The following is an 11,917-nucleotide window of genomic DNA, read 5'->3' on the forward strand; positions in this document are numbered from 1 at the left end:
GGGAGCGGAAGTGACATCATCAGAAGAGGACCGGAATTGATGTCATCATACGGGGAGTGGAAGTGACGTCATCCACAGAGGACCAGAAGTGACGTCATCAGAAGAGAACCGGAATTGACGTCATCATACGGGGAGCGGAAGTGACGTCATCAGAAGAGGACTGGAATTGATGTCATCATACTGGGAGTGGAAGTGATGTCATCATACAGGGAGTGGAAGTGATGTCATCAGAAGAGGACTGGAATTGACATCATCATACGGGGAGTGGAAGTGATGTCATCATATGTGGACTGGAAGTGACGTCATCTGCAGAGGACTGGAAGTGACCTCATCATATGGGGAGCAGAAGTGACGTCATCAGAAGAGAACCAGAATTGACGTCATCATACGGGGAGTGGAAGTGATGTCATCATACGGGGAGTGGAAGTGACATCATCAGAAGAGGACCAGAAGTGACGTTACCGCTCGGGGCCAGATGTGATGTTGTCAACTGGGTAGTGCAGTTTCCGTCGTCGGGCTGGGATGAAAAAGAATCGTTATTCTTCTGTAGGTCTGTTGAGAAAGGGAAAAAGGCGTGAGTACTCGTCTCCAACCCTCTGTCTGTTGTACTTTTCCTCTCGTTTGGACCGTTTGGCTGCCCACTAAGTGAACGTGTGTGACGCCATGTAGAATCATCGACCCCCATGTTCCCGAGATGGACCGCACAGGACCTCTGGATCTGGGAGGTTTCTATTTGTAACATGATGTTCTGTCTGTCCCTTATGATTGTGGGTGGTGCCCCCCCACCCTTGACTATTTACGTCAGAGCAGAGGAAGGACTCAAAGAAGGGGTTGGGTCCTGTCTTACTGGATTTACTGGTTTTGTTGACTTTTTTCTGCATTTTTTTTTTTGGGCGGGGTTATTGTCTGTGGTGGGCTGGCGCCCTGCCCGGGGTTTGTTTCCTGCCTTGCGCCCTGTGTTGACTGGGATTGGCTCCAGCAGACCCCCGTGACCCTGTAGTTTAGGATATAGCGGGTTGGATAATGGATAATGGGTTATTGTTTTGGATCAACTATTGGGACTTGTTCATTTCCGGCAGCTCCTTTTTAACCCTTTTAGACCATTTTTGTTATTTAACCCTTCTTGTTCATACATTTTTTTCATTTATAAAGACTATCTCGTGGGTGGTCTCTTTAGGCCAACATTTTTACTTTCACATATAAGGAAAGCGCTGTAATCGTCCAAAGATTCGATGTCGAGATTTTGATGAATCTCGGGGTTTTAGACCTCAGTGAGTCCGAAGATACCATTTCTGGAATTGAGTCTGTCTGTATGTAAACACGATAACTTGAGCACGCTTTCACTCAGGACAACCTGCATACAAGTATCCGGTACAAAATGAAGATTTCTATCACTTTTTGGGCTATTTCCATTAACCGGTACTTTACCTTTATCAGTGCTAGCAGTTTACCCGTTTTGCAGCCAGGGAATATTAGACGGGTGGCTGCCCCAAACCTTTTTATGACTCTTGCGTCTGTTTTTTGTGACAGAGGCTTCTGAGGTCTGCCTCACAGAAACACCTAAATGAATGACTTTACATTTATTAATCAATTGTACAGAACTGGCATGGTGTTATATTAGGATGCGGCGCTGCGGTAATCGTCTGGAGCCCAGAGTTGAAAGGTGACACGGGTGACAGCTCATTGGTCAGGAGGGAGATGAGAGGGGACGCTCTCAATTCTGGTGCTATGAGAAATGGCCTTGGAATACACGACACATAAATAAATGAACAACTGAGAGCGTTTACCCGGCGATGGATTGTCACCTTGTTTAGGGATTGTTCCTGCCTTGTGCCCAGTGCCTGCTGGGATAGGCTCAGGACAAGCAGGGTTAGAAGGTGGATGGGTGTTTTGTGGGAACCTGTTTGTTCCAAGGTTAAGCAACTCCCAGAATCTGCTCATTCAACCAGCCGCTCATCGATAAATGAATGAACTTGAAATGATTTTCTTTACTAACGCATCCCTTTTTCTGATATCTTTAATCGGATTAGAAGGTTGCAGGGAGCCTGGGACGGTCCCGGCATGCTGATTTACTGCAGTGCACTGGCGGAAGGTTACAGGCTCGCGATGTAAAGGACATTTTGCGAAATTGTCCGAAAACTTCACACACCCTGTGCTGTAAGGGTACGGCGTGAACGATCCGCAGGCATAACAAGGGGACGCTAATCAGCTTATGTTCACACTCCGATGCTAATTCCACTTCTGGAGATGTAATAATGTGAGCAGGACTTACTGAGCCATCTGTCGAGTGGGGGGGCTCTGCTGGGGGAGGCCGACGAAAAAAGGATGTGAGGCACTAAATAAGACATGTGGGCCACCAACGAAGCCAAAGTGTATACAAAGAATAACAGAAAGGCACAGAGATTATGAAATAATAAATCCTACAGTCTGTTCTCATATAGCCTGTTGTCATGTTGTGGCTCTTCTGATGTTTTTTCTTACCGTTTTTTGGTGGACTTTTATATTCTATTTTTTTCATTAAAAATATATTTAACTTAGTTAAATTAATTTTCACCTCTTTTCGATGCCCTCACAGGCGCCGTCATTTTGTTGAACAACCGTTTGCCGCGTTGCCAGGCCGTCAACCTGGAAGTGCGCAGTTGGTGATATCACCAATCTGTGGGTATAAAGGTGACAACAAGCACTTCTTATTCATCGGTGTCTGCAAAGAAAGCCCAATGCGATCGGCTTGTGTACAGTACGTGTCGCTGTGTGAGTATCCTTGGTGAACGAGTCGAGTGCAGTGACTTTGGACTATGAAGATAGCCCTTTCAGATTTATGAAGATCTGCGTGAAGTAAGCTTGACATTTTTTCCTTGCGCCCCCCCACCATATTCACTCGGGTTCCCAATCCAGGGGGTTCATCTTCTGGTGGGTGCGACAAGGTGCAATCAGCACATCCTTCCAAATATTCATCTCCTGCTCATTATTTCTTTCCAAACCCTTGATCACATATTAGAAGTTCACAATTACCCAAACAAAACTACATTTCACTTAAGCATAAAGGCTCCCAATATTTTTCTTAGAGTGCCTAAAGAAGGGGCCTTAGCTGCCTTAAAAGCTTGCATATTGTAATAATGTTCAGTTAGTCAATCAAAGGGGTCATTTTGCTTGACTTCGCATTGTAGTGCCTGTAGTAATAAAATTCATTGCACTTGTCATTCCAACAGATGGCGCACCAGAAACGTATGCAGTAATAAAATGCATTTCATTTGTCATTCCAACAGATGCTGCATCACAAACATTAGCACTGCTTTTACCAATGCCATACCAAGTATCATATAACAGTGATACATGCAGTACATTTTATTACTTGCACTACATCTGCTATGCGTGTCATTCATTGTCAGTATTCTGATATTATTAAGAGAGCAACCTCCACCAAAAAGGTGAATTAAAAGGAAAATGACAGAGATATGCGTAGAAAAATAATGCAAAAAATAGAAGTATGTTTTAATTGTCGTTTGGTATGGGATTTGTAAAAGCAGTGTTAATACACTGAATACATACATTCAAACAGGTGGTGCACTGCAAATGCTAATGCCGAGGTCTACACTGATTATGTGGATTTCAGCCTGTCTTTGAAGGGTAGTACAGCTAGTAAAATGAGAAGTGCCTGTGTGTCCACCCGGTTGTTACGTCTCTGGCATTCTAACAGATGACACGTCACAGATATTTGTAGTAATTAAATGCATTACTACAAATGTTTGCAGTACTAGGATGTTGTGCCATGTCAGTCATTATGGATGTAGTGCGAAGTCAAGCAAAATCTTGCCTGAAGAAGGGGCCTGAGTTGCCTCAACATCTGCTTATTGTAATCTTTCTAGTTAGCCAATAAAAGGTGTCATTTTGCTTGACTTCACACCACAAATGCCATCTGTTGGAATGACAAACTCATGCATATTTCGATTATGTGCCATTTGGTATGGGATTCGTAAAAGCAGTATTAATGTATGTGATGCACCATCTGTTGGAATGACTAAGATGTTGTAAATGGATGGACACACAGATACAGACACTTTTATTAAGGTGGATATGAATTACTGTGTGTTTAATCAAATCTGTTATTTTACACTTGTACATTATGGATTTTTTTAACCCAAGAAATTGTTGCTGCGCTCTGATTCTTTATGCTATGAGGAGTGCCACACAAAAATAAAATTAATATCAGATCGAGCGTTTTCATCGGAAGATACAGAGCTGCATTTGTGTGATTTTAACTTTCAATCTGTTGCAAACTAAAACACAATTCGAAATTTCTCAGCGCAATGCGTTTTCTGTTTTACTGTGTAAAACATAAAGAAGTGAAAGCTGCAGTTCAGCGATGCCTGTAACTTACTCTGAGCGCCACCCCACACCACGTGCCTTCACGCTGTCACCCTAAATCTCGGTGGAGAATTTCAGTAATGGACAAGAATAAGCCGTTTGATACGCAAGTCCATCTTATATTTGCCATCTGACCGTTTGAAAACAAAGCAGTCACGGTGGATCAGCGTGTGGGCGGGGCAGCACATGATCTTCATCACGTGATCACAATCACATGACTCGACGGCCTTCCTCTTGTACGGCACTGTGCGCATGCGCGCGCAGATTGGGTACAGATTGTGCACAAACTGGAACACGCGCGCTGCCCCAAACATTAAGACGCCGAATAAATGCAGGGGACAGGCGTGAGAGCGGACCGTCGGCTCGGCTACATCAGTCGTTCGGAGACCTTCAGCGCGAGCCACCGCCTGCACAGGTAAGCGAGCGCAGGCTGCGTAGAGTTCACGCTTTCGTGGGTAAGAAGCGGCGGTTAATTGGTCGGAGGGCTCGCGTGACACGCGTCAACAGGTCAACTTCAGACAAAACTTTGAAATTTTGAAGACGTGGAGTACAAAACTGAAAGTATTATAATAGTTACATATCGTTATTAATATGTAAACAACAAGAAGCCATATACGTAAAGTAATTTGCAGGTGTCGCTTCACATTCGGTAGAAAAGTAAGCATTCGAGTTGCCGCTTCAGACAGGCTGTGCTGGTGGATTATGGGAATTGTATTTTATATCTTTAAGGACGCGTCGCTGTGTACCGCGTGCTGACATCCCGCGTAGAGGGAATGGACTTGCGCCCGATGCACGCTCTTCTCCTCAAGTCTTTCTACGGGTACTCCGGCATCACTCAGGTTTGAGAGACGTAACTGTTGAGTTAACCGGTGATTCTAAACCAAGTGAGCCTTGTGTCTGTCATACTGGCTGGCATTCCATCGAGGGCTCACTCCTGCCTTTCTTGTAGTTTGGAAAAAGGGTCTCTGTCTTCACATCCTAGTAATGAAATATGTCAGTCAGCCATTTTCCAACCCGCCCTATCCTATGTGACTTCTGAAAATGATTCTGTACCATCATTGTCGTTAGTACTGAAATAAAGCCTGTCATAATTGTTCAGTTTTTTGCTCTTTTTATTGAGAAGTGGATGTAACAATTGGAAGAAGGTATGAGGAGTATTGTGCTATGGAGGAACTAAGGTGAGTAAGGTAAGTAAGACCAGCAATGATGTGTGGATGGGCAGTCAGACGAGCACCGCAGGGAGAGATAGATGTGGCAGAAATGAGATACAAGAAATGACAGAATAAGAAATAATACAATCAGAGGTGCAGTAAAAGTGGGAGAGAGATCTGAGAAAGAACAAGAGTGCAGGTTGAAGTGCCACGGATTTGTCATGAGAGGCAATGAATATGTGGGCAGAAGAGTGATGGGATAGAGAAAGCCAAAGTGGAGGAGGATGGATAAATGAAAAGGGTGTGACAGGGGAGGGGGTTGGTCAGGCACATTGACCCCCAAGTGGCAATGAGAAGAAATGAAGAGAAAGTGGAAGCTTTGAAAAATTAAGAAAGGCACAAGCAAAATGTATATTCTGTATCTTAACATTTTCAGACCAGCTTAGGCTTGTGAGGAGCTGGAGCTCTTATAGACAGCATGCTAATGCATCTGAGCGGACCACCCACACTCTCACTCACATAGGGTCATTTTAGAGTCCCCGGTTATCCTAACCTGAATGTTTATTTTACTATATGGAAGGAAAACAGGAGCCATTCAAGAAAAACCCATGTGGACAGACTCTAGAGATTCCATGTAGGATCTGAGGGGCTCCAGCGTGAACTACTGCCTTTTATGACTTTAGTTAAAGTTGTACTTGTAACTGTTTTCGAAGGAGTAAAAAGTAAAAGGACATTGTTTGTGCTGTAGGGCACCAGCCGATTCCTGCTGCCAGGCTCAACAATTCTAATTTTTGAAGTCATCGAAAGTAGTCTGTTTGCTGTTTAACATTAGGCAATATGAAAATAAATGATAAAGGGGAAACAAACACAAAAAAAATGAAAATGAGAATTGCTTGCATGTGAGAAAATATTTTTGTCTTATCCGGTATTGTTCTAAAACATCTTTTATTGTCTTTTTTTTTTTTCTCTAGTAAATCTTTAAGTGATGAAGAGAATGAAAGGATATTTGGGAAGTGCAATAATCCTAATGGGCATGGCCACAACTATAAAGGTGAGGGATCTGAAGACTTCGCTTTTCTGTAAATCGATGGCTGCAGTTTGAACCAAAGTGAGCGAGTTAGGATGTGCGTGCATGAAAATGCTGGTCTCTCGTCCAGAGTTGTGACTGATGTTTCAAAGATGGACCCCTTAAAAATGAATGAATGAATAAGTCAGTTTACTTAATAGACAGATTTGTATACAGTGTATTACAGACGGAGTGTGTTAACTGGTAAATTTTAAGGTAAGTTTTAGCATTGCACTCTACTTAATCTGATATTATTTTTTTTTTAATTTCCTTATGTACCCCATATTTATGACTCTAAATGCAATTCAGATTTTATTATGTTTAGATGTATTAAATAATGTTCTATCTCTCCTTTTTCTGTTTTAGTGGAGGTTACTGTCCGTGGTGAGGTAAACATTTCTTTTTCTACTTTCACCTCATTTTCTTTTCTCAGTTTGTTCTGTGATAAATAGCTGAACAGAGAAAGCCAAACATTCCTTCCTAAATCAACAAATCTCCTTTATATTCTGGAGGATTCTGTGGCTCTGCCAGACCAGCTTTTGGATTGGATATAATCCTTCCAGTGTGTCATGGGTCTGCCTCAAGGTCTCCAAAATTCTGTGCCTGGTACACCTTATTTGAAAAGCCCACAGGAGGCATTCTCATCAGATGCCAGTCTAAAACGACACTGGGTCTAATCTGTGCACCTCGGAGGAGTTTTTAGGCTCTTCCCTGTGTCATCCAACAGCTTTGCAGAGGAAATCCATCCCACTGCAGTTTTTCTTTCATTTATATCTAGGCGAGGAAGGAAACATTGATTGGTAAACACAAGCCTTTGGGACCCGTACCATACTGTGTTTTCTTTCTCCTACCCCAACTCATGAGCAGAACCCTAAGATACTTGGCGTGCTCCCTTTCACTTGCAGAGCAGAAATCAGTCTCTTCAGAGATTGTACCATGGTGTGAGATTTGCAGGTGTCACTTCTCATTCCGGGGCAGAGTGGTGGCTTTGAGGCTAGGGATCTGTGGGGTTCGAATCCCATAAACGTCAGAAGAGACTCTATTCTGTCAGGACCCTGAGCAAGGCCCTTAACCTGCAATTGCATCGTCCTGGGTATGACGTTAATCTGCATCCAGCCCTGCCAGCAGGTCCTCCAACATGCAGGGAAAACACGGGGGTTGGTGCCACTGTTTTAAAAAAAAAACAAAAAAAAAAAACGCACTGTTCAGTGTGGTGCTGAGGTGTCACCCGCAGCACTTGGGTCTCAATCCAGGTGGTTCACCGTGTGATGGGTGCGGCAACGCGCTGTATTCAGCATATGCTCTCCAACCCCTCTCTTCTCATTCAGTTGAAAATAATACTCATGTTTGCCCAGCATCACAGTGCAATAAGGGCATAAGGAACACATTATTTGAAAATCGGAGAAATGCAACTCTTAAGTCTCTTTGAAACCACATGTTTATTTATTTTTTTTCCCTGGTCATGATATACAGTACATGGCACCTTTTAAATGTATATGTGTGTATATGTACTTTTTTTAATTTCCTTTCAGATTGACCCAGTAACTGGAATGATAATAAACATAACCGATCTCAAGAAGTACATTGAGGTAAACTGCTTTAATTGATTTCTGAACAATAATATATTCAGTATAACTAAGAGAACACTGCACCAGAACCACATTTTGCTGAAAAAGAATCAGTCCTTACAGATACTTTCGGCCAAACTGACGCCTCTTTACTGAAGTGGAGTCCCTCATTCTTTGCATTGATTTTTCAAGGCCTGATCACTTTATTGCATGTTTCAGGTTAGCGAAGTGTAAGAATGCAACAGTCCTCTTTATAAATGAACACCTTTTCTGTTTTTTTTTTCCTCATGTAATGGCACACACACACACACTGTCTTGTTGCTGTATTTATTTTTGTGTTAAATATTACATCTGAGTGAGAAAAATCTAAATTCATATTCACATTAATGAAAATCTGAAAATTTTGAGCTGTACTTGACAAAAAAAAGGACCCAACAGTGCATGGCAGGGTAATTAGTAGTAGTATTATCACCTCACAGAGCTTCGGGGGATGGGGGGGGGGGTAGCATATTCAGTTCTAGGCTTTAGAGTTTGTAATGCAGAGTTTTCTAGTTCCTCTTAGTTCATAAGCATTTTAATTTCCATCATTTGTCCAAAAACATATATTGACTTCAGTTGTGTGTTAAGTTTTATGCGCAACCTGCAATGGTCAGGTGTTAAATGTTTAGGGTGGTAATGCTTACGGGGTCATTTGTAGTAAATCATGTCATAGTATAAGAGCCAAATCTCATTCTAGTAATTGTGTCACCATGATTTTACTCACATCAGCGTTAAAAAGACGTCTCCCACAATATCTGGAGCACAGTGGCCACTGGGAAGGTCTTCAGGATGATATTAATTACTGTCTTTGTTCACTCCTATTGTAAGGAATGTTTTAAATAATATGGATAAAAGCCTGTGTTACATTATATGATGTGTACATAGGTGTGTGCGTGTATGTGTATATATTTATTTTGTGACGGCCGGGGACTTTGCCCATTCGGGACGCCCTTTTGAGGAGAGGATTGGGGGAGAGGACATGTCGACAGCAGTACCTCCCCTTGAACACGAAAGAGCAGCCCCCCTGGGTTGCATCGGGGCTATGGGCTTGGAGATTAGAAGCTCAACCCTGCTGGGGCCCATGGCCACCGACAGAGACCGCTTTGGACCCTTGGCATGCAGAATTTCCGCCACACCCAGAAGTGCTGCCGGAAGTTGACCGGGGAGTACCTGGAGCACTTCCGGGTGCAGTATAAAAGAGGCCGCCTCACTCCATTCGGGAGGCAGAGGACAGAGCTTGCAGGAGAGGAGTGGGGGCAGCAGGAAAAGACAAAAAATAAAGACACTGTGTGCTGTGCAGGAAAAAGAATCATAAAGTGTGTGTGTTCTTGGACTTGTGTCTGTCTGAGTCAGGCTGATATATAATGTGTGTGTGCAGGGAGTATAGACTAATGTTTAAGGAACCACAAATCTGTAGGTTTAAATCCTATCCAAGCCTTAGTGTGCTGTGGAATATACCGACTTAAAAATGTGTGTTGCTGTAAATTCTACTGTAGGGATTGTACCAAGCCTACCTTTGAACTTGCTGATTTACTGTTATTTTTATTTTTTTTGTAAGATGGCTGTAATGAAACCACTAGATCATAAAAACCTTGATAAGGATGTCCCGTATTTTGCAAATGTTGTAAGGTATGTGCACTGTTTATACTTTAAAAGTCTATCAAATTAGGGATTTGTGAATTCCCCTTGGGATTAATAAAGTATCCTATCTATCTATATCTATCTATCTATCAAACACAATGGAAGCCTTGAACTATCTTTGAACAGAAGCCGTGCTACCTGAGAAAATACAAACTGCAATACAAATGTATACAATGCTTTACTAGTTCGCCAGTGCTGTATAATGGGAAAGGATGTGAAAAATGTAGCATTGCCTAATCCTCAGGTTCGTTATCCAGTTGTTTGCTCAAAACATGAAAATCGCCTTTTTTTTTTCAAAAATATTCTTAAGTAGTTACTTCCAGAACATTCGTCACTAACCGTGAAGTAAAGCCTCGTGGGGCTGACTTTGAACTGAAGACCTACCTGCCTCTCCCTCTCATTCGTTTGTGGAGAGTCCCGTCTTAACTTTAATAAAAAGCTCCCATTGGGCTTTAGTGTACTGTTTGGGATGTGTGCAGTCTATTCTGGAAGTAACTTTAACAATATTTTAGTAAAAAAAGGTTGTGTTTGGCAGTTTTAGAGCATAGAACTGGATATCTCACGTGAGGAATATGCAACCCATGAGGTTTTTTTGTTTCCTTTTTTCAATGGATTTTTTCCACATTTGTCACCATTGGCCATCACCATAGAAATTCTGTCAAACATTTTTGTCTCCATTTTGTATGAAAAAATGATCAATTTTCTTAGCTACCACTACAAAGTATATGGGGTAGGTAACATATAAAACAAATCTTTAATTTTTGGGTGTTGTATTCCTTTAACACTATGGGCCCATTCACACTTGAGCACTGTAAATTTCCTGTATCTGTTTTTCAAGCGTTTTCGTGGCGTTTTTCAGGTGGTTTTCAAGCAGTTGCACCAGTGCCATTGGTCTGGGAGGCCTATGGTGACTAAATGGTTGTGGCTGTTGCTCTCTCACAAGGTTTTATTATTAACATGCTTGCCTATTTGACTGAAAAAGTGAATGATTATCATTCTCGCAACTCCTTAAAGTTAAATGTATGTAGCTTCTATGCTTGACAAATGTCATTGACGGTGTTTTTTTTTGTTTTTTTTTTTTTTTTTTTTTAACTGGATTTTATATAATTTCGTGGAGGGGATGGTCATTTCTTTTTTTTTTTAAATTTAAATTATTGTTGATTTGTTTATTTATTTTTTTTGCACCAGTGTCTATCAAATTCTGGCCTTTCTGTGCCACTGACAATGTATTAATTTTTTCTGACTGTAATGAATTTTATTTTTCTTTTTTAACAGCACAGCTGAAAATATAGCCGTGTTCATCTGGGATAGTTTACAGAAGTTGATGGAACCGAATCTGCTGTATGAAGTGAAGGTCTTTGAAACTGATAAAAATATTGCCTGCTACAGAGGAGAATGAGGCAGCATGGTAAACTGGTTAGAAATAACACAAAAAAATAACTTGTACACTCACCCAATCGCTGTCATGTCAACTGTAGATGTAGGCATGAGGCTGAAATTGGCCTTTCTTTTTAAACCCCTCGTTTATTTTCTCAGGGTCTGTTCTTTCTTGAATGGGATATTGGGTAGTGTTTATTCTGAACAAAAAAATTGATGACAGAGAAATTAAAGGCACTAAACCGAGCCAAAGCTAGATAGCAAATGTTTAGTAGATGCTGAATTGTTTGTCAGATTAAGACCATGAAACCACTGCATTTGTCCAATTTGTATTTGCATTCTCTTTAGGCTTATATACTGTAAATGAATGAGTGTTTTAAATATTTTAATAATTTTTTCCTTTAAAAACTACATTATGTGTATTATTGCAAAGAATGTTATGGTTTGGAGTTCATGGCCAGTTTTAAGATAGCAGTTACAGAACTCTGTGACCACACACACACACACACATTCAGTAAATCTCAGGGGTTTCTCTCCAAAGTGAAAGGGGGGCGGGGAAGTAAAAATCTATTTAATTTAAAAATAAAATGGGAAGAAAAAGCAAATTGGCTGCACAAGTGACAGCTCACCTTAATGAAATAAACCAGTCAGTTGTGGAGCAGTGGTTGAGATTTTAACTTCAATTCAGATGTATTTTCTCGTGGAATTCC

At 41.5% G+C, this 11,917-nt stretch overlaps 2 protein-coding genes across 2 annotated transcripts in view; one reads left to right on the forward strand and one right to left on the reverse strand.

The window, feature by feature from the left end:
• The window catches only part of mprip (myosin phosphatase Rho interacting protein), a 438,384-nt gene extending 433,236 nt beyond the window's left edge, over window positions 1-5,148 (reverse strand). Inside the window, exon 1 of the mRNA XM_051918780.1 lies at window positions 5,145-5,148. The gene's annotated coding sequence lies outside the window, so the exon portion shown is untranslated. The remainder of the gene's footprint in view (window positions 1-5,144) is intronic.
• Window positions 4,599-11,618, forward strand: pts (6-pyruvoyltetrahydropterin synthase). Its single transcript, XM_028819297.2, has 6 exons — window positions 4,599-4,780; window positions 6,488-6,567; window positions 6,949-6,971; window positions 8,115-8,171; window positions 9,748-9,818; window positions 11,106-11,618. The coding sequence occupies exons 1-6, from the start codon at window positions 4,695-4,697 to the stop codon at window positions 11,227-11,229; spliced, it is 441 nt and encodes a 146-aa protein (XP_028675130.1). The 5' UTR covers window positions 4,599-4,694; the 3' UTR covers window positions 11,230-11,618.
• Window positions 11,619-11,917: the final 299 nt, after the last annotated feature.

The sequence above is a fragment of the Erpetoichthys calabaricus genome, chromosome 14 (assembly GCF_900747795.2).
Source record: "Erpetoichthys calabaricus chromosome 14, fErpCal1.3, whole genome shotgun sequence".
NCBI lineage: Eukaryota > Metazoa > Chordata > Cladistia > Polypteriformes > Polypteridae > Erpetoichthys > Erpetoichthys calabaricus.